Source organism: Venturia canescens, chromosome 5, assembly GCF_019457755.1.
Source record: "Venturia canescens isolate UGA chromosome 5, ASM1945775v1, whole genome shotgun sequence".
Taxonomy (NCBI): domain Eukaryota; kingdom Metazoa; phylum Arthropoda; class Insecta; order Hymenoptera; family Ichneumonidae; genus Venturia; species Venturia canescens.
In genome coordinates, this window is record NC_057425.1 from 3,940,267 (window position 1) to 3,962,829 (window position 22,563).

At 45.4% G+C, this 22,563-nt stretch overlaps 1 protein-coding gene across 2 annotated transcripts in view; it reads right to left on the reverse strand.

Moving 5' to 3' along the window:
- salm (spalt major) overlaps positions 1–22,563 on the reverse strand; it is a 76,371-nt gene that overhangs the window by 4,840 nt on the left and 48,968 nt on the right. The window contains exons 2-7 of one of the 2 annotated variants that reach the window (XM_043420537.1): positions 5,644–9,861; positions 2,974–3,107; positions 1,949–2,266; positions 983–1,271; positions 518–666; positions 33–206 (exon numbers count right to left, since the gene is read on the reverse strand). In XM_043420537.1, coding sequence (XP_043276472.1) covers positions 33–206; positions 518–666; positions 983–1,271; positions 1,949–2,266; positions 2,974–3,107; positions 5,644–9,861 — 5,282 coding nt within the window. Of the gene's footprint in view, positions 1–32; positions 207–517; positions 667–982; positions 1,272–1,948; positions 2,267–2,973; positions 3,108–5,643; positions 9,862–11,098; positions 11,453–22,563 lie in introns of those variants that run through there. The other variant, XM_043420538.1, reaches the window with a different exon arrangement.

Sequence of the window (22,563 nt, forward strand, 5' to 3'; positions counted from 1 at the left end):
CAATAAATTCAAAAACACTCTTTTTAACGCACTTTTTGCTGAACTCCGTTGAGAAACGGGGCCGGTAAATACGGATAAAAAAGGTCAGGACGACGCTGAAGAAACTCCGAGTCCTTGGGGGTTATTGGCAGAGGTGGAAGATCCAAAGACATTCGCCGACCTCTTCGCGATGCTCCGTTCGTCCACATATGAGTTCCCATGTGAACCTGTATTATCGTGAGAAATGAAATGAGAATAATGAGCGACCTCCGTCATTTTATTGATTGCTGATTTCTGTTGGACGCAAATTTTCGTTGAAAAAATGTTGATCTCTGGTCATGGGATTTGGCGTTAGTGCACAAGCGATTTTTCGCATCCGATGGGACTTTGCAAACATAAAACTCAATGAATCAACAGTGAAACGTTATACGATAAATTCTATTGGGAAAACGTGACGATTTCGATATACAAAATACTACAAAATAGTGCTATAAAAGGAATATAGAAAAATGCAATTGGTGTCATTGAAAATGTGTACCTTGAGATTGCCCTTGGTCGTGAAGGCCTTCTGACAGACGGTGCATCGAAAAGGCTTGTCGCCGGTATGAGTTCTCATATGGATCTGGAGCGCCGAGGACGAGGAGAAATTCTTATTGCAAACTTGGCACAAGTGCTTGCTCGACATGCCTGCAAATACACACGCACGCGCACACGCTCAAAACCAAAGTTCGTAAGGTGTTTTGTATCGATGGAATGCTAAATGTTGATACGCGCGGATAACGAGAAATCTGAGTTGCTGAATTAGTCTAAAAGTTAATGATCAGCGAGATCGCGATAAAGTGAGCGAAAGGTATGGAAGAGTCTCGAAAAGCTGCGAGTAAGCGAAAACTATTTTGGGCTCTTTGTGACTCGATAAAAAGTTCAAGTTAAGTACCGAAACGTGGTTACGTTCCTGGCAGAAATTCTCGAGTATCGAGTTTTAAAAAATTCTATAAAAACTCACTGGGCCTTTTGGGGGCTGGTAAATCGCCCTCCGAAGGTGATCTTTTCACGGGTATCGGCGACTCCATCGACGAGGGCGGCATCGGCGGCGGCGGGGGTGGAGGAGGCGGCGGTGGCGGTGGAAGACTCGACTCATCCATGCACATTGGACTCCTCGAGTTTTCCAGTTCTTGCGATTGTTGCGACAGCGTGGATTGTTGCTGCTGTTGAACCGACTGCTTCGAATCGTTGAACAAATGCGGTGGCATGTCACGGATTTTGTGGGTCAGCATGTGCTGCTTCATGTTTCCCTGTTGGCCAAATTCCCTCGGTTTTTTCAAATATTTCACACACAATTTTCAGGTCTTTCAATCGATTCCCATTTAGCTATGCTATTCGGCCAACGCTCGAATCAAATCTGAAGAGAACGCTGACGATAGACAAATTTCACTAACGAATTGACACGCCCATTCGGTGGGCCGCGATAAATAGTCAAAACACATTTATATCGACGCTCTTATCAACCAGGGAACAATTCAGCGGATATCGTCATAAAGAAAAAAAACATTTTTTACGGTATTTCGAGTCTCCACGAATTTTGCGGTATCGATCGAAGATTTTTTCAAAGAATCGTTCCATGGTAATCGAACCAAGTTTCGGTCAGACAATAACGAAAGTTGTCATAAAAAATTCAATCACGTGAACACTGACTAGGCAGGCAATAACTGTTACACAAAGATTCGAATCATGCGACAATCAAGGTTTCGAGTACATTATTTTGATGGAATAGAAACGACTCATTTTCACACGATGGAATAAAAATTTGAATGAGAATAGTCGAACAGACATTGGAAAAAAATTATTCAACATTATTGTTAGAATGAGAAATTTTTAAACGAAATTTTTTCATAATATGTTGCATTCGTTAAGATAGAAGCTAAATGAAATATGGAAAGCTTTGAAATCTCGCTCGGGAAGGGACTCTTACCAGGAAGACGTGGTCCGAGGCTAGAAGTCCGAGGGCGGGGGGCATCAGCGGGGGCAGGCGGACGGCAGCATAGGCAGACGTCAGCCCTCGCCCCCCTCCGGTCCCTGTCCGCCCCCGGCTTTTCTGTTCCTCAGTCCGCCGCCGCCTGTTCCTTTTTGGCCTGATATCCTGACTTCCGCTTGTCAAGACACCACCCTCAGGTATCGCGGTGTTCCCGAGCGAGTGGTACGCCGCCGGTGGATTTGATTGTAGGATATCTCCGGTAAAGAGACTCGGATGCTCCATGCAGTTACACGATTTCACCCATGTGCCGTCACTCTGAAATTATCGCATCACCTCGTACAAACACTTGAACGAATACTGTGGATTTATTTTTTATTTTTTTTATAGATCACTTTGGAAGTCAATTTCAGGATGTTCCCGTTAAGCGTCGTTGTAAAAAAAGTGTTACGAGCCAAGTGTGCCCAAATATTTGTGAAAAATTCATTGATTCTAAAAATTTCGAAATAATTTCAAATTCCGATATTTAAAAAGAAATATTAAAAAAGTTAAAAATAGTTTCAAACGACGCAATTGTTTTTACTTTGGTTTGAAATAAAATTGGGCGTGGATCGTCGGAAAGTGATTCGTGTCGAGATTCACGACTAAAGTGATGCAGAATTATTCTCGTCCGTGTCTGTCTGTTTTTTTTTTTTTTTTTTTTAATTTTCATTTTTGCAATTACTTGACATCAACGAGGCAAAGTAGTAGGAGATTTTTATACACGCAAGAACGCGGCGAGGGACTTTGTGAAATGCATCTAAAGAGGGGCAAAAACAACCCGAGGTCTGGGCTAAATAGATAAACCAGGATGAAGGAACGTGCAACAGTCGGAAATACTCGAGAGTGCAATGGATCCGGTTGATTCCTCTTTCTCTCTTCTCTCTCATTCTTTTTAGTCTTTTAAACATTAAAACAGCAGGCGCAACCTTTCAACTTTTGCGATCAGGACATGAAATAGGAAGGAGAAAGAAAAAGAACGGTACCTTTGTCGAGAAGCCACGGTCGCAAATGCTGCATTTAAAGGGTCGCTCCTTCGTGTGGCTCCGATAGTGAATCTCCAGTGCCGAGTTACACGCGAATGTCTTGTAGCAGATATTACACGTGGTGTTGCCACGTACTGCAAACAGATCGTGCCAAAGTTCAGTTACGCTGGTCCTACATATCTATATGCTCTGTATGAATGTACTTTTTTCAAATAAAATCAACTCAACGATTTACAAACAACTAAAACTTTGGAATAAAAAAAAAAAAAGAAAGAAAGAAAGAAAAAAAAAATGTCAACATTTCGATAGATTTTTAGTGTCTTTAAATCGAGAGCCTGTTTCAATATTTTCTTGCCAATCGTATCGTTAAGAAGCTGCGTTCTGAATATCGGATATTTTCATGTTCGTGACATATATTTTGAATGGACAGAAATAAAATACCGTTTGGAGGAAGACCGCGGAGATTCCAACGGTCGGAAGTGAAACTTCGAGCTAACGAAATGAACGAAACCTTCAAATTTACTGGATATTTAGCTACTTCGTTAAGTGAATTCTCTGTTAACGTTGAAAGGGTTTTTTTTTTTATCTTTCGACAATTACCTAAATGAAAATAAAGTGCGTAATCTCGTTTCAGAGTTTATCGATTTCTTCTCTCAACGCGATAAGACACACACGCAAGGGGAATGGGGTAAGTTGCGAAGCTTTATCTTCAATGTACAAAATTCGTGGTTGTGTAGAAAAAACAATTTATTATTTCGAGCTTTACATCAATACGCGGGTAAGGAAGATCATTATGTCCAGTCCAATCGTTCGAACTAATCATAATAATAGCACAATACGGACGACTTCGAATAAATTCTTTACTAATAATTAATAATAATATAATATAATATAATAATAATAATAAGAAAATAATAATAATAATAAAGTGACAATAATCGTTAGAAATACAGTGATATTCTCGCATCGAATCTCATGGATCGAGGCCGTATATACTTTTGTCTATCGAATATATAATTCACTAAAACCCGAGACAGAGATCGTTAACGATAGCGAGCGCAAGAGTGCAAATCTATACCAATTATTGGAAAGATTGTCGCGGTTTATAAATTGCAGGCGCGTGTTTGTATAAATTTATATCTACATGTATATATTGGTGCACATCGGCCCATTATTTTCGAGCTCATTATATAAGATACGCATCTGGTTTACGACAAGCAAGACGTAGAAACATGTACAAAAAATCAGAGACACATAGGCTATAGATAAATGTACAAAAGAGATTGATCGAGTGAAAGGGGAGTGCTAGGTCCGGCTACACCACATTAGGAAGTTTTTAAAAGACTCTGGAAAAACAATAATATTCTTGTCGACGATATGTCAAGCTTTCGCTTATTTTTCTTACATTTTAACTCGAGTGAGTGAAGACGTAAGAAAAATTTGGAGGAAACGTGAGTTATTAGGTCTTATGGAATAGAGACACACGAAGTGGAACACAAAATTGCATCGAGAATAATAATCATCAACGTATTCTCTCCTTTTTTTTTCATCTTTCATATATAATATTTTATACGTATATATGTTCCATGGTGGTTTCTAGGATATTACTTCATTTTGATAAGCTCCATTGAAATAAATGGGGTTAGAAGACCCACGAGAAATGAATCTCACTGACCTAAGCAGGATTTTTGTATGCTTTCTTTGAAGGGCAATATTTTTTTAATGCAAAATAATTCTGGACTTGTGGATAATTAACCTGTTGATCAATCCTCTGAACAACGAAAATCTAAGCGTTTATTTGACAGTTATTCTAAACCGAAGCGAAATTGGATTTCTTTTTTTTTTTTTTTTTTCAATCGCCATTGATGGATCTCGATAAGGTGTTAACAAGATTCAATGTTTCATTGATAATTAATGGCAATCAGGGATAAACACTCGCTTGCAGAATTGATAAAAGGGCAATTAATTAACAAGAAATGGAAACACGTGCCAGTGCATAAACGTTGACAACCCAATGAATCGGGCGCACATGGAGCATTGAATGCGAAAACGTATAATGCCCATTAGTATTCGTTCAGAAGATGAATAAACCGTCTTTTTCGGTCGATATAACGATCGATCAAGCCTACTATTTCTCGTAATTCAGTATACTGAAATGCATTATCGAATTGTGGCGGCAAAATTCGACGTAACGAAAGATTTTCCCTACGAATGAAAACTCTCATTATACATGGGGAGCAATTGTTGAAATTCCTTCGATCAATTAATTGATCCATTTCGAGAAATTCTGATCTAGGAAAACTTGATAAAAATTTATCAGCGAATGATTTATTTGATTTTGCATAGAATTTGTATCAGAACATCGTTAGATTCGTTAATGAAAACTTGTCAAAATTGGAGACGAAGGAGCCGACGATGGCAGACTAGGTATTGGAACAACGTATGTTAATGGATCTCCGAAATTGTGACGTACTTTGTAAGCAGTCGATAATCGCGTAGGGTCCCGAAACCTACCGTACAACATACATAGATATAAACATACATATATAAATATATATATATATACAAATTGATCGTCTTTTATCGTTTTTTTTTGTTTAACGGAAGTGTATAAAGTGAAGGAAGGTGTAGCAGGAACTGCGGCTCGCCCTGGTTGCTAGCAGCGCCTACCTGCTGGCCCTCCGACAGCCAGGCCGAGCGGATTATAGGTGGAGGATGCTGCGAGCACGGCGGACGTTGTTAGCGAGGCGAGAGGTCCACCTCCACCACCGCCACCGCTTCCACCACCGTTACCGCCACCGCTGTTGCTGCCGCCACCTGGACTAACGGCGTTGTTAATAGTCGAGGAAACATTAACGGCAGAGCTGTTTATCGCGACCCCGGCACTTGCACCGCCCGGGGGGCCACTGTGTTGAATGCTATTGCCGATGATGCCCGGAGTTTGGGAGGAAACAGCCTGCAACAGGCCGGCAAACATTCCGAACGGATGATGCGAATGATGGTGGCCGAGGCTTTGCGAAGTCGGGGGCGGTGTAGTTGTAGCGGAGACAACGGACGAGGCTGGTGTGGAGGATGCCCTTGGAGTTAGGTCGAGAGGCGCGCCACCACCGCCGGTGCTGTTGACTGGACTGACACTTTTTTCGCTACCGTTGTATCGATGCATCGGCGTAGGCGAACACCCGACTGAGCTATTGTTGTTGTTATTGGTGGTGGGAAGCATCCCCGAGGCAGTAGTCGTGATGGTGCGAACTTGATTTTCAAGGGCTGCTAAGGAAGTTGAGAAACTTGGTATCGTGAGGCTGGTCGCCCTCGACGCAATGTCGTCTTTTCTACTGTCGTTGTCGTCGCAATCGTTGATATCGTCCTCGTCCTCGTCGTCCGATCTTCGCTCACGATTCATCATTTCTTCGCACCTCTCGTCGTCCTCGCGACGATCCTCCTCTTCGTCCTCCTGGTCCTCCATATCTTCACTCTGAACGTCCTCAAGATACCTCCTCTGTTGCATCTGGAGTTGGGCTTGGTGCTGCTGCAACCGCATCTGATGATGTCGATGGGCGTGCTGCTGTTGTTGCTGCATTTGTTCCTTTGCATCCAGATCGTTTTCGAGAGAATGTCGGTCTAGGGAGTGAAGACGCGAAGGTGGAAACCCCAATGGGAAGCCTGCTCCACCGGGATGTAATCCTGGAAAACCTTGCGGTAGAAACGACGTGAGCGGATGGTGAGGATAACTCGGTGGGAATTCGTTCACTTCTGCAGCCTGGATCTGTTCGGGGCTCAGATCCGTTGGTTCCCCGGTATGGAGACGTATGTGCTGTTGGAGAACGAGCGCATTGGTGAACTTTTTGTGACAAACTGGACACTGGTGCAACACTCTCAAGGGGGGTTTCGCGCGGTGAACGCCCATGTGAGTCTTGAGGTTTCCTTTCGTGGTGAAAGCGCGACCGCATATTTTGCACTTGAAGGGGCGTTCCCCGGTGTGAGTTCTGTAGTGCATCTGCAACGCGCTTTTGCAGGATAAAACGCGATGGCATATGACGCACTGATTCGGATCGGTGAGTTTGTGTTCAATGTTGTCTACGAGCTGTTGAAGTTTCGATGTCTCTGAAGTTTTCGTAATCTCGATGAGGCTCTCCCAGGAGTTGTCGTTGCTGCCGGGTCTCGGAAGGAGGCTGGAGTAGATTGCTGGATCCCGAGCAGGATCTACCATCATTTCGTTACCCCCCGTTCCGGTAGGTGTTGTACCGGTTGTCGAGGAAGGATGTTGAGGCAGCTGATGATGGGACGGTGGACCAGGAAAAAGAATACCGGCGAAGGAAGTTTGCAGGCTTCCACTGCTGGCGCTGCTGCTAGCTGGAGAAGCACCTGGATACCCACCGCCGCCACCAGCACCACCGCCACCACCGCTCATGCCGACTCCTTGTGGTAGAGCCAAACGACTCGTACCACCGCCGCTACCACCGCCACCGCCGCTCCCACGACCTGAAAGATTCTCCGGTTGTTCTTCCATTTCTTCGTCGGCGTCCATGTTATCGGTGTCAGGTTCGAGCCGACCACTCATTTTGCTATCCATGCTACAATCTTCGTAAGATTGGGCATGCGAGATCGTGTGATTAGCAGGTGATGTTGATGGGTTGAGATAACGTTGGGAGGTCTCGTCGAACTCATCGTCGTCCGGAATTTCTTCAGGTTCTTCGGGCTCTCGCTTTGGCGTTATGCTATCTTCAGGCTCGCGACTCGCAGGTCGGTGAGGTTGATAAGGCTGCAGCTCTTGCACTGGTGATCGTTGTTCTATTTTTATATCGTCGCAATTGGCTCTAGGAGATTCAGTTCGTGCAGGGGGAATTTGTTGTTGGAACTGCTGTTGTTGGCGTTGTTGTTGTTGTTGTTGTTGTTGTTGTTGCTGTTGTTGTTGTTGTTGTTGTTGTTGTTGTTGTTGTTCGTGAAAGGAATGATGCGAATTCGAATGGATGGAGGGATTAGGTGACTGCGGTGAGATCGAGGGAGCCGGTTTACTCAGGTTCTCCGGGATATCCTGGTCATCACGATGATTAACGATCGGGGCACGATAGAGGGGCGGCATACCAGGCAGGGCAAGACTCAGGGGCAAAGGTGGCTGGGGCGGAAGAAAGCCATGAGCTACCGCTGCTGCCGCCGCGGCTGCTGCTGCCGCTGGATGAAAGTTTCCGGCCGCTACTGCAGCCGCGTGATGTTGTAACTGTTGCTGATGTTGTTGATGCTGGTGGTGCTGTTGGGACGGTGTTTGATGAGGTGGCGGAGGTAGCGGCGGCGGCGGCGGTGGGGACGGCATAGGTCTCTGACCTGAGGCAGCTAACTGCTGGAGCAAGGGAGGGTGGTACTTGTCGAGGTGTTCGGGCACGGGATTCGGATTCATTTTAACGTGTGGAAACTTTGCCGTGTGCCTCTGAAAGTGGACCTTGAGGTTTCCCTTGGTGGTGAATCGGCTTCCGCAGACGTTGCACTTAAAGGGACGCTCACCTGTATGAGATCTTATGTGGATCTGTAGTGCCGAGTCGCTTCCAAAGACCTTGCCGCAGTAACGACATCGATGCTTGAAGAATGGCTCGCCCCGTCCACCACCACCGGACTTGGAATCGTACGGGGAGAGACGCGAACCTTTGCCACTACGAAAAGCCAGCTCGTCCGCAAGATTGTTCGCCAGCAAGCCCTGACTAGCGTTGTCCAGTACTTCCTGAGCACGTTTTTGCAACATCTCCAAGGTATTCGGCTCGTGGAGAGGCAACGGATCGTTGTTGGTGATTATCGACGACGCTAACGAGGAACTTATCGAACACATGTGCATCTGATGTGACATTGGTGTCGAGGCTGCTTGAGTCATTGGGCTCCCATTGTTTGCACCAATTTCACTGCTGCTACTCGTAACTGCTGCTGACGTTAGTGACATGTTCGAAGTCGGGGGCAACGGTAGAGCTATGGGTGATGTACTGCACGAATCAACCGGTCGATCTTGTTGCGCAAGACTACTGGGTGTCAACAGTGGTGAGGACGAAGTTTGATGATGACTCGGTGGTCGTGAGGACGGTGGTGAGGTCAGACTCGCTATTGACTTGGCATGTATCAACGGCGAGCTCGATGACGTTTCTTTGCATGAACTCGTTTCGAGGTTCGTCGTAGGAGTTACCGGCTGCATTCCATCTACCGTTGGGTTGCCGCACGCCATACCGCTGCCGCTTAATATTTGTTGGGCCGGTGTCACACCAACCGGCTGACCTCCGGCGTGCGTTATCGACAATTGTTGCTGCAACTGGCTTATCAACTGTAACTGAAAGACCTGTTGATGCTGCAGGGTGTACAGCGTGCTCTGCAACAAAGCGAGATCTTGGAGAGCTGCCTCGCTGTCGGCACTCCCGGCAAGTGCTGTTGCTGCAAATTGAGCAACCGCAACTTTTGTGTTCTGGAGAGCCTCGAGGGTGACGTGACTCGTGCCAGCTGCCGGGAATGCACTACTTGCTCCCGTTGCACCGCCGCTACTACCAACCCCATTACCACCAATTCCTTGCGGTCCTCCCGTCGCCATCCCAGTTCCTGTAGCTCCCACAATCGCCGGCCCACCCTCACCGATAAAACTGTTGTTGTTCTCGGCGTCTTGTCGATTACGCATTTGCTTTCGCGAACCTTCCTCGTCCTCCTCGTGCTCCTCAATCTCGTCCACGAGCTCGTCCGTCTCGTCCTCCTCCATAGGTAATTCATCGTTTTCCCGCTCGTCTTCCTCCTCACCGTCGTGATTAGACCTCGCTGCTGTGAGATCAACCGCCGCCTCGTCAACCGAGTTCCCGACGGCTTCGACACCAACAACGCAACCTCCGTTGTTGCTCTCCCCACCCTCTGACGCTGTGTCATTTTCTTCTTCTGTAACACAAAAGTCAACACAACATTTAATAAACAAATATTCTTCATTGAGTAATTATCCTATTTATTTTTCATTCAATTTCCCCACACCGTCTTTTCACTTTTCAACTTTTTCCTTCATTCGCAAAGATTTTTTTTTTTCGGCTCATTCGCATGGATTCAGATCCCGAGGCATCTACGTGACTCGAATAATTATATAAATAATCACGACTTTTTCTGAAACTGCTATAACTGTACATCACATTTAATTAAAATTAATTATGCCTCGGAAAAGAGGAACTCGAAAGTAGCAATCTATAAGATCGTTTGATATCATTGTGAAATTATGTTTTTTTTTCTCTATATTTATAAACGTCTTGGAGGAATCCTGCTATGTAAAAACTCGACTCAATATTCTTCGGTTTAACGTAGTATGAAAGAGGCGAGGGCGGGGATTCGTAATTTAATTATTCACGAGCTGGGAATCTTCTCATTTATCTCTCGTCGTATAAGTGCATATGCTGTGTATGTAAGTTGAGAACGGATGCGCGCTTCGCTCCAAGAGCCTTGGTTGGAAAATCGCGACACGAATAATGTGTGCGAGAATCGGTGGATTAAAGTCTTGCGAATGGTGTTCCGAGCGACATGAATGAAAATTATTGTTGTACTTAATTCATTTATGTTTGTATGCTCGAGTATGCTCGACATCAGAATTGTCTTCGAAGAATTTTTCAATCCGTTAATTAATACCACTCGTAACCCGGGCGCTCCATAATGAATAAAATTTCATGAAAATAAATGTGCACTCGTGAGCCAAACAGCAGAGCAAGGAACTCGTGCTCCGAGTTCCGGTACATTTTCAGCGTCGCGAGGAGTCATAAATATTTTCAAATACAGGACACTCTCTCTCCGCACTAATAAATATTTCAAACCGACAATCATGCGCGATCTCGCTCGACTCGATTTCAGATTTTCTGGCAAACCTTCGGAGCTGAAAATCTAACAAAACCCCATTTCTCAGGGACGATCAACGCGAAGGAAACACTTGAAGTTTCAATGGACGTTGAAAAACCACGAGCGCCACACTCGGAGAGAAGCACGTGCTAAAATTTTCGAGCCGCAATAAAACGCACGCAAGTATATATAACTGTCTCATTCAACTGAATTTTTCGAAACAAAAAAAATACTGCCAAAGATGCGAGAGAGCGAAGATTGCGAATGGGCGATAATGAAATGTGTTTTGCAGATTGAATCGTACCGGAAAATCTCGGACACGAGAAAGAATCGTTTGTAATAGTTTGTTGTTCCTGCTGACAGATCTCGCCGTCGCGTCTCGGTTTACTGATGCCGCGACTCTCGAGTCTTCCGGTGATGCTCCATCTCATCAGCTGCATATCGTACGCGATAATTCGTACAACAGCGTCAAGCACGAGAGGTGTATATCTATAGATTCAAATGAGAGAAAAGCGTTCTCTTGGCTCGTCGCGGGAGTTTCCGTCGTCGCGACACAGCCGCAGCAGCGGTTGCAGGAGCAGCGCTACTTCGACGATCCGGTGACCCGCGAGCAGTGAACTCGAACGAGATTCTCGAAGCATCTGTGCGTTAATCGCGTTTCATTACGACGAAGAGCATTTCCTAGTCTCCGTTGGTCGAGACACGAGGCACTAATTTTCATCACTAAATTTCAGTCCACTTTGTAAAAAGTTCGATGATGAACAGTGTCTAACGAGGCACAGGGCGACGAACTTTGTCAACAATTGACAATCGCACGTTCGACGATCACGATCATTGGGCTTTCGGTCTTGTGGAAAAAAGAAAAAACAAAAACAAAAAGGGGACAAGGAGCGTCTGATACGTCGAGCCTTTATCCCCTGCGTCTCTCGTTACAAAGGGGTTGCGCGCCGAAGCTCACTGTCCGACAGAGTGTAACATCGAGCAAGGACGAAATGCAACTGATCGCTCGGCGAAAGAAGCCGCCGCTTGGGCGTAGGTATAACGAACCGGCCTGGTGGTGGCGCCGCCACCGCTTGTGTTCCAGAGGCAAAATCTCCTTCTCCCACCACTCCAACGAAAATGTGTTCTCTGCGCTCTTCTCCGCACAGATCTCTCGAACCTACTCCCCCACCAGTCCGACTCCGAATCGAGACTCCTACGCGCCTCTCGTTCAGTGTACACGTTTGTACGGAGGCTCAACGTATAGCGATATATTCAACGCTGTTTTACCACCACCCGAGCGAAAAGCAACTACGGCGACGACGACGACGACGGCAACGTGAACGGCGCCTCCACCACTTTCCTCCTCGATTCTCTCGACGTTTTACCACCACCACGAGCACCACCACCATCCGAACTGAAAGCCGTATCTCTCTCTGCTTGTGGATTATGACAGTAGGGGCGTTGCGATTCATAAATCAGGGGGGAAAAATAGGCGGAGCCTCAGCGAGCCATTCAACGTCGAGTTTATTAATTATTATCCAGACGGGAAACGCCACCCCCGCACATTACTTGCTTCGATCTCTCCCTCCACTCCCCCCTCGCTCCTCTTTTCTCCTCCTCTCATCCTTGCGACATCCCTTCTACCTCAAATTCACTCATACACTGAGAAACAAATATGCATCGACGTTGCACATTATTCGTAGTCACCTTTCAGCTATATGCGCATCGCAAACTCTCTTCAAATCCATTTAAATCGCTCTCGAGCTATTTCGGAAAATAAGCCGCTTTCTATATCGCGCTTTTACCAATTTCACGAGCATTCCCTCCCCCATTTTCACCCACACCCCCCTCCCCCCTGCACAAACTCCTGCGAATTTATTGCTTTGGTAGACGATATCAAAACTGAGCGAATACTTCAATTTTTTTTATCTCCGAGCCAAGTATTTTCGTTGGGTTTTCGCTCCACTGGTCCTTGTAACGTTCGCAGTACCGATGCTGGATACACGAACTAACAATTTATCGTTTTTTTTTAGGAATTCTCGAATCGTATCCGCTAATGATATTCCATCGGTTCCTGCTCCATCATCGATCGAAGACCGAAAATAAAATTTTCGGGTGATCAATTCTCACGGAGTTATTAACGTTGAGCCTCAAAATTAATGACCCACAAGGAATGTTAATTTACTGGATATTATTGACGTTTTTTTTTCATCGCGACGAAAAACAGCCGGCAGCTCCTCGGCGCAGGGAGCTGCGATTTTTGTTTATTTTTTTCTCGGTCGACGAACTTTAGAACGAGGCTCATCGTGCTCGATCGGAGTAAAAGTACGAGGGAGACAGCGCCGCGCAGCATTGAGAGCGGTCAGTAACCGAGCAAATAGCGAGAACACGAGGAAATCGCCGTGGCAAAAGTGTGATGCTCTCGAACGCTCGCGTCGTCACCCGCCGGATCAGAATGACGCTCGATCGCTCCTTTCGTATCCACAAACATTTATAAATTGCTTTATATCACGTAATTTCACGCTGTATTGGTCTCCTCAAAATAAATAATACAATCGACGTGCAGCCCACTCTCGGGACCCCTGGGACAATTTTTCGCAAGAAAAGAGCAAAAAAAAACTCATTTTTTCCACAACTCGCTCTGCCAATCGATTCCATTCTTCCCTCACTCGAATCAGGCGAACAACCAAATGTTTCAGGAAATAATGTAAAGACTGCGCAACATTGTTTAACTTCCGATGAAAGAGGCAACTAAATAAAACGCTCGTTCTGAATCAACCTGTCTCGCGTTTCGTTACATCGTGCAAATTCACGATTCCCGATATATTATTTCTGATACAACGAGCACTGAATAAAAAATATGAACTTTGGCATTTGGCAACAGGGAGTTTTTCCTTCAACCTATCGATTTTGTATTCGTTAATGACTTTATATACGTAAGTGGCATGTATATTGACATAAATTCAAAGTATATTATAGCAGCGCACGCTCTCCTCGGCGATTATATGAGGATGAAGAATACTCGATACACGTATAGACGCGGGTAAATAGACATTGGAAAAATTGGATTATTGAATGTGTATATCGGGCGTGTGCATAGCGTGATAAGGCTTCCTCGTTCCACATATTATCAATCATCACTTTTATATCTTCTCTCGTTAAATATCCTCGAAATAGAAGCTCGGTGTCTCGGGTTCCCGATGGATTTAACGTTACGAAAGATTTTAAATTTGAAAAAAAAAGCGTCAATAACTGTGAAAACGAGCGAGGAGACTCGAAATTTGTCAGGAGAAGCGAGTGCGGATTCGATGTTCGAACTTTCCCGAAGTTTAAAAGAGTCCAACTGCGAGACATTTTTTCTCTAGTGAAGCAATAAATCAAACTTGATACTTGACAGTGGGGAAAGAATTTTGGAAAAATGAGCTTTCACATTGTCGCTTTGGAAGGGGAGAGCCGGCGGCGCGTGGCGATAATTCGGAGCTCGGGCACAAGGTAAACGGTTGAAATATATGAAAAGCTACTGGTCCATTAGGAGCGTACCTGTAAGAGCGATTCCGGGATCGTCAGTATTGATTTATAGGGGGAGCCATAAATTAATTCTCCGTATTGACTCGTGCAAACGCACACGTTCGTACTAATATAAAAATCCAAGGAGTAGAGTATTGTCCGTGGTGAAACGGGCTCGTTGCGGAGCCAAGGGAAACTGGGAACTGCGCCACCCGCGCCTGTTCCCCGTCGCCTTTGGGTCAAGGTTACGCCGAGAGATGCGCGCCGGCGAGGCAGTTTTTCCCGTTGCGTAATTCACGCACGCACGAGACGCACCTCGCTTTTCCCACTGCATGTTTTCCTTGTAGGCTCGAGGCGCATTCCGCAGGGCCACAGCTTTCACGGTCCAAGTTTTTACGACGGTATGCGCGCGGGTGGCGCGCCCACGGTCACAGTCACAAGGGCCGATGTCGCATTGTTCGGAAGCTCGGATCGGATCCTTCCGAGTGCGGACTCTCGATATGCGCGCTCACGGACAGAGGATCGTTTCAACGAATCGGTTGAGTGTGTGCGCGAGTGAGAAACTCGGACATCCGTCGTTTTTTCCTCGGCCACGCGGGGGTCGATTCCTCATGGTTGACCGGCTGCATGGCTCACTGCGAGTATGATTCCATCTCGTGATTTATTGACGCGTCATAAAAGAGCTCCACCGTCGTCGCTACTGCTCAAGATATTTTTCACTTCGTACATATCTATGTTGCACTTTTGTACATGAATATGCTTATGTACGTTCTTCTATATGAAAAATCAAACGAATATACACGGAGAGACGGGGTATGCTTTGAGGACTCGGGCATAAGAAATAGCACACCCGAACCTGCTGCCTCCGGTCGAAGGTCTCGTCCCTTTAGGGCGACAAACGACTTACTGACTTACAGGCGGACTGGCGGAGCTAGAAAACCATGAGATGCCGGTATACAGAGAGTCGACTGCTCGATATGTGTGTGCGTGTACGCGAGCGAGCGCACACTCTCAAGAGCACGAAACATCGCGATATGGACACACGTACACACTAAAGTCTTACGACAATGGTGAAAATGGGTCGGAAGTCATAATTCACAAGGTGGGTCGTATGTCTCTTCACGGTTCTATCTTTCCCTCTCCCTTCCTCTCTTTCCAAGTTGTTGAGGACTACCACGAGGCCCGTCGAAAACACCCGAAGAAAAATCGTCTTCGTTGCTCCCCTCTGCGCACGTAAACTTCGCTCGTAGTCTTTGGCTTCGTAGATCGTGGGCAAAGGGCTCGGGTCTCCTGGTTTTTAGTGCCTTTTTCAACGTGGAAAAATCAGTTGTTCAGTTCCATCGGGACTGTCGACTCCACGGAATCGATCTGTCAAACTGATGATTTTTTATTCAGATATCATTGGACAACGAGGACGAATTTATTTTGGATAAGAATCAACCTGAAACTCGAGGTTGTCGGGAATATCACTCAACTTGAAGGTTTCATTAATTCAACATTTTGCCTCGACGATTATAATTCTTGCCATGGATTTTGCAAACCGAAAATTTATTCTATTTTCGGATGAATTTTGTCAGTGCTTCAACTATTGAGCATCTTCAGCGAACAAAAACACTGAGAACAGGCTATAGAAGTTCTTCGGTTAACGTTCGACGTTCAAAGCAAATGGAGATCGACCGGTGCATCCATAAACACTGGTACGTGCATATAAATGCACACATTTATTATGGATACATGAAAAGGTCTGGAGGCAACGGTACGATTAAGATCTGCGATCGACAGACGACGCCAAACTCATTTTCGAGGCCATGCTTTCCGTGTGTATGCGGGGACTGAGTGAATGGGCATTGTGTTTTGTCACCGACGAAAACCACCCTTCCGATATTCTCGGCCCGGCGCCACTTCCCGATGAAAAAGAATGAAAAGATGAAAAAATGTAGATACAACGAAATCTCGGGCTCTAACGAGACACGAGATTCATTCAAGTTTATATACGACTCGTTTTATCTGCTAACATCTTTCGGAGAAAACGAGACTACGAGAACTGGCTTTAGAAAAAAAAACTGAAAATTATATCTAGATGGCTCTTTGTTTTGGTTTTTTTTTTTTTTTAGTAATTATTGAGTTGACGTGGACAGAGAGCGAAATATTTTTTTATTGGTTCGTTCTAACTTGGAAAATAACTTGACGAATTGAACGAACTGCGTGGTCCAGCGAATCTGTGCACATATTTTGCTCAAAGATAATCCGCCGATGAAAAAAGTTACCTGCGACCGATGTTGGGCCAATTATTTTTGATGATTTTTGGAATCGAGGGAAAAATGCGACGCCGCGTACGGATCTGATACGCGATCAGGGAATAAATTACAGATCGGATCGCTTTCGCCTCGAATTTTAATGATTGATATGCTTGTTCAGTACTCATATGAATTTCAACGGGTTTATATTCGCGTATCAGTTCGTCGAGACGTTTTCACGTGCGATGAAAAAAAGGGGATTTCGGGATACCACAGGATGGACGCGATGCTCAAACGCGCCATAAAAGTGTAAATCACTTTCGCCAGAGAGCTCGTAAGAAATCCAACTATGAATTAATTCGCTGGTTAGTGCTTTGAAGAATTTTTAATTCGAAAATTATTCGCTAGTTTGAATGAACCGATGAAATCTGTTTCGTCCTCAATGACTCTCGGTTATTAAGGAGTTTGTTCGAAATATATCAAAAGGACGAGAAATCCAATGATAAATATTCGCTGAATTAGCGCAGTATTTAAATGCCAAGTACGCGAAACCCTAAATGCACCGGAGCCAGGGTAACTCAACGTGCTCCAATGTACATGCACATTCGCATACGTTTATAAGCGAGGCAAAAGGTAAATTGCACGTGGCGTAACGTGATTGGCTCTCGCACCTGTCTCCTCGGACCGCCCTCGCCTCCTTTACGAGCCTCCGCAGGGATTCCCGAGAGCCTTTCCAATGTCTGTATACATGCACGTGGTTGCGAGTGAGTAACAAGCGTACCTCGAGGTAAACGTACGAACACGAACCGCGCACATCGATCCAGCTTCGCGCGATATCCCATGCAAGTTTGTAAACACACGAATCTAAATATTTCTGCCCACCAACTATTTTCCAATATCAAATTGCTTGCTGTGAAGAAATATCAAATTTCGCTGACGTTCGCATACGAAAATTGGATTTTTCGAATAAAGGAGGTGCCAATTTCCCAAAGAATCTTTCAGCCAGCGAATTCGTGACGAAAAAAACTTGAGAAACTTCGTTAATAGCCACGATGCCCGACTCCCAATTCCGAGTCACGTTTCTCAAAGCGTAGATAAAATTTCGTCTCTACTCATGTTGTAATGTCCAAGGGGCGGGTGTGCACGAGTGCAATCTGCGATCGAGATGTGTGTAACGAAAGTCCCCCCTCCCTGAGACGCAAATGCACGAGCGTATTTCGCAATAGCCCATTCGAGAGTGTACCGAGGACACGTCCAACGAGACCGAGCCGAGACAACTGGATTTCCGAAGAGTGGGAGGCGTGGGTACACACCGCTGGTGAGGCTAAACGCTGCGACGGGGGGAGATTCGAGGAGGAGATGCTGGAGGAACGAGGGGCACCGAAAGAGGTGGAGGAAAGGATGACGAGAAGGGGAAATTTATACGTGTACAAATCATTTACTCGGTGTATATCTGTAGCGGCGTTGGGTGGGAGGCAAACCCGAGAGGCCCGTGTACAGCTAATTCATCCCCGAGTAAGACGCCAAAGCCTCAAGATGGAAGACATTTATCTATCCTCGTCCGCAAGAGAGCATACACACTAAAGTACTACTAATCCTGCGAACGTAGCTCTGTGGATACTCGGCACGATCGTGTTCTCGAATCGTTTGTACTTTAAGTTTTCCATATTTGTTTGGGGCATCCAAGATCCCAATGTGCCTCCACCTGACGCGACACTGTCTCTGAAAGTGTCTGTCTCTTCGACTCGATTCTTTTGTGGATTAAAATTCCTTTTTTTATCGTCTTAAAGATCGTCTTTAAGATTGCTCAGAATATCGAGGGCTTCTAACGGAGTTCGATGATCGATTCCAGTGGATTATTCATCGCCGGAGGTTCGTCGATTTATCCCTGAAGCTTTATATATTTTCGAGAATATCTGGAGTTCGAAGAAAGTATTGGAAACGAGTGGAAAAAGTACGGGGCCGTTTCGCGATCGGGGTTAATCTGAAAAATCAGTAATACACGCCTCTCGATTAGCTCTCGGGGGAGTTCGAACTCGAGGATCCTCGACAAGGCCAAGAAGAATGCGATTGTGGTGTTACGAGAGGTAACGATGTACTTCATATACGAAAGTGTACGAAAAATGTAAAAGAAAAAAAAGGAACGCAGGAAAAAGCCGCGGGGTCAAAGAAACTCGACAAAGTTTCGAGCCCCGGCGCGAGGGAGGGGGCAGGGAGGAACGACACGGAGGGAAATATCGAGTGAAGAAGGGCAGAGAAATAAAGTTTATACTAACCCACGGATTTACACCGAGTGTTCTCTATCTTATCGAATACGCGGACGCAAACAGAACACAACACACAGAGCTTGTAAACGTATATACGCATATACAGACAGATATATACGTGTACTTAGACCCTTCGATCGAGAAAACATTTATTTATTTGCAGATGAATAAATAAGGGGGCGATCGATGCACTGCTCGATCTTTCCCTCCGTCTTTCTTCCTCTTTAACGCCATTTTTAACTCTTTCTTTCTTTCTTTTTTTTTTTACTCTCGCACCATTTCTCGTGCGGACACACACTCACCGACCTCCTCAGACGTGCGGTCGTCGTTCTTGCGTTTTCTTAGCTATGGACCGAGTCAGGATATACATTAGGTTCTCACGATTATATACAGCATTGGGCATTCCTGATGCTATATTCCTTCGCTCTCTCTCTCTCTCTCTCTCTCTCTCTTACGTACACAGAGACATGAACGGTATTGTCGATCTCGATCGAACATTGCACGCTCGATTGCTCGTCCATGTAAATACTCAATCGCAAAAGCTAATACTTTCGGTACTTCTTCGATGAAGAAGTCCGGGGAAAAAAATCGATCATCGGGGGATTTTTGGCTCACGAAATCTTTGACTGGCTGGTGAGTTTCGATAGAACTTTTTTGAGGGGTCTAGTCCAATTAGAATTTTCAATAAATCGATTTTTTTAATTGCTTCTTTCGAAAGTATGCATATTCAAAAGTATCATGATATAAAATTTTATAAAGATATGAGCAGTCCAAGTGCACTTTTGAGCGACGTTTACTCGGCTGTCTGAGCACGCTGTAAACCACCGCCCACCGCAGTACCGCGTACTCGCTTTTGTTTAAACGCGTTTCTCTCAAAATCACGTTTTTGGACGGCTCGTTGACAAAATCTCCGAAACTGTTGAACCGATCCTTATCAAAGTTTTACCACATGTTCTTTATGACTATAGCTGTAGCGCGTATCATACGAATTTTGAAATTTTTGAGTGGAACTATTTTTTTTTTTGCAAAAAACGATGAACCAAAAATACGCTTTTTCGTAGTCTTTGGAAAAGTGGCCGCTATTTTGTCGTTTTTGGAGAAATCAAAAATCGTATGATGTGCGAATTTACCTATCGAATTTGAAAACCATTTTCACTTTTTTTCTTCGATCGACCATTCCAGAGATTTTATCAACAGCGTACATGCACCCATCTTATTTTTGGACCTCTGTTTTCTCCTCGATTTTTCTGTACGAAAACTGAGTAAAATGAATGTAAAAAAAATGTTTGTGTATTCTTAAGGCCTAACACTTTTGATATCCATTTTAATAATTTATATCGGCGAAAAAAATTCGTGAAAATAGTCATTTTTTTGGCCCTCTAATTTGGGGTAACGTGCTGAAAAAGCCCGTTTTTCAAAAGCGTGCGCGAAAGATCCTTTCAAGCTCGCAAAGTTACGATCACCCAAAATCGAAATGACGGGAAACTTTCCTCGAGAGAAGCCCACTGACGAAAAAAGTGTGTTAAAAGACCACTAAAAAAACGCCCAAATCGAATAAAGCTCGATACGAAATCGGTAGCGTTTCGTCGTCCAGACTCAAGCGTCCGTAGGGAGATCGAAGCGAATGCGCAAAAAGGCCGCAAAGGGTAAGAAAATCCCTTCGGACCCCGTCATACGTCCGCAGCATTGTCTTATCTCGGCAGCAGCGGCGCGCACGAGATGGTCTCGCATCGGAATCGCATCATCGTTCTTCTCCTTGAACTAGTCGGAGGGGAGCTCGGTCAGGAGATACCTCAAGACACAAATTTCCTGTACAGCAGGAGTGTAAGAGGGTTTTAATGTTACTGACACGTCGTGGATGCTGCGTATAAACGTAGCTCGCTTATAACCGTGTGTAAATACAGGCACGAAGGTCAATGTGTACGTGTGGACTGGGAGTTTTTCTCTTTAGTTACAAACTCGATATTTATCGTTATTCGAAATCCTCGATGTCTCGGGAACGCGATCGAAACTCGCGCCCGCGGTTCGCGCGTTCGAACACGTATGCGCGTATATTTTGTCAGAGGAAAGTATGTGTAAGCGGTCAATTCCCTTCCCTCATCGAATTCAAGCTCGAATTTCGTTATCGGTTTGGCGAGTTTGCGCCGGGCGCGGAGGGGTTGAGGGAGCTTGATCTCTGGGAGCATACCGCGCGCCGGATCGAGAGAGAGAGAGAGAGGAAAGAAGGGAGGAGTAAAAAGCGGTTGAAAAGAGTTGAAAAAAAGGAAAACATTTGGAGGGAAAAAAAAGAGATGAAAATAATCGAAGACAAGCGATCGAGGGGAATTTGCGAGCATCGTCGCGCGAGGTATTTCTTATCAGGTTTACTACGAGCTCGCGCGGCGTCTCAACGACTTGTTGTACCCTCGTTTTATATTATTTTCAACTTCTCCTTCTCGCGCCTCTCGCCGCTCACTTCGCGATGCATCGTCGAATGCATCAATTTCGATCGCGCGGCGTTCGCTCTCTCGCGGATGAAAAATCCTCGAAGAAAATGCAACGAGAGCGCGACTCCAGAAACAAATATACGCGAGATTCTCTTTCCACGGAGCTATTACAGTTTGTAAAACATCCGAGAAAGAAATAATACGCGCGGGAATACGCGTTGCGGAAAGGGTGCAAAGGCCCCGCGATTCGATTCATATATTTTGATTTTTTACGATACCGCACTCGCCGATTTTTACGAGGACGACGTCGACGAGCTCTCGCTCTCGCTCCTCCACCTTTTTCTTCATATTCGACGTCGCGGAGTGTAATAATCGTAATAATCATCGGTGAGCAATAACGACGCGTTGAGTGAGAGCAAAGGATGCAACAGGGAGATCACGGACGAGCGGCGAAATGCGAGTTCGTTTTTTTCCCCCTTTTTTCTTCTTTTTGTTCCCCCGGCACGCCGCCTTTCCCCTATAACTATATACGCATGCCAGAGGAAAAGGAAAGAGTATGAAAATAAAAAAGAACGCGAAAGAGTCGAGAATGTCGGGGGGAGAGAGCGGAGAGACATTCGAGAGGGAGAAAGAACAGCCACCGGCAAAGAGGACCAGAGAAAGAGAGAGGAACGTAGATTCGTGCGTGCCGGCGTTCGTAACACGTAATATCCGAAGATCCCTCGAGCTGCTGGCTCTCGCTCCGTTGATGTGCGTGCCGGCATGCGTGCGCTCGCGTTATGACTTCGAGACAGAGATCGACGTATTCTCCATACATGTATACGAGCTCACGACACGGAGCGAGACCGGGGCACTCGTTTACGGCGAATTATTATTTAAATGCTCCGGGCGGAGGGCGGAAGGTGGGCACCTTAAGAATAACAGGCACTTTCATCGAGGGACTCACTGCACTTGACGTCGCCATTGGCGTCAGCGAAAACGAACGTGAATGTGTTTAATAAATTATAAATGGTACTTTGAAATTTTTCAATGCAAATTTATCTTCCGTAAAATAATGATATTTTGACGGGAAAACTGTGACGAAACTCTGATGGCAAAAGCTCCTAATGACGGACTCGATTGGTCGAAAAATCTCGAGCTTCGAATCGAGCGAAGAGCAATAATAAATAAATGCTGAAAGTCTGAGAGGCTGAAACGAGCGGAGGTTCGGAGATGATGAGACAGACGAGAGGAGATGAGACTTGTGAAGAGGTTAAAGAGACCGGTGTGACGCAGCGATTGGTCACGGTTTTGATACACTCGCGCGTGTAACTCGACCACTTGGTTAACCCAATCTTCTCCTCGTTCTCC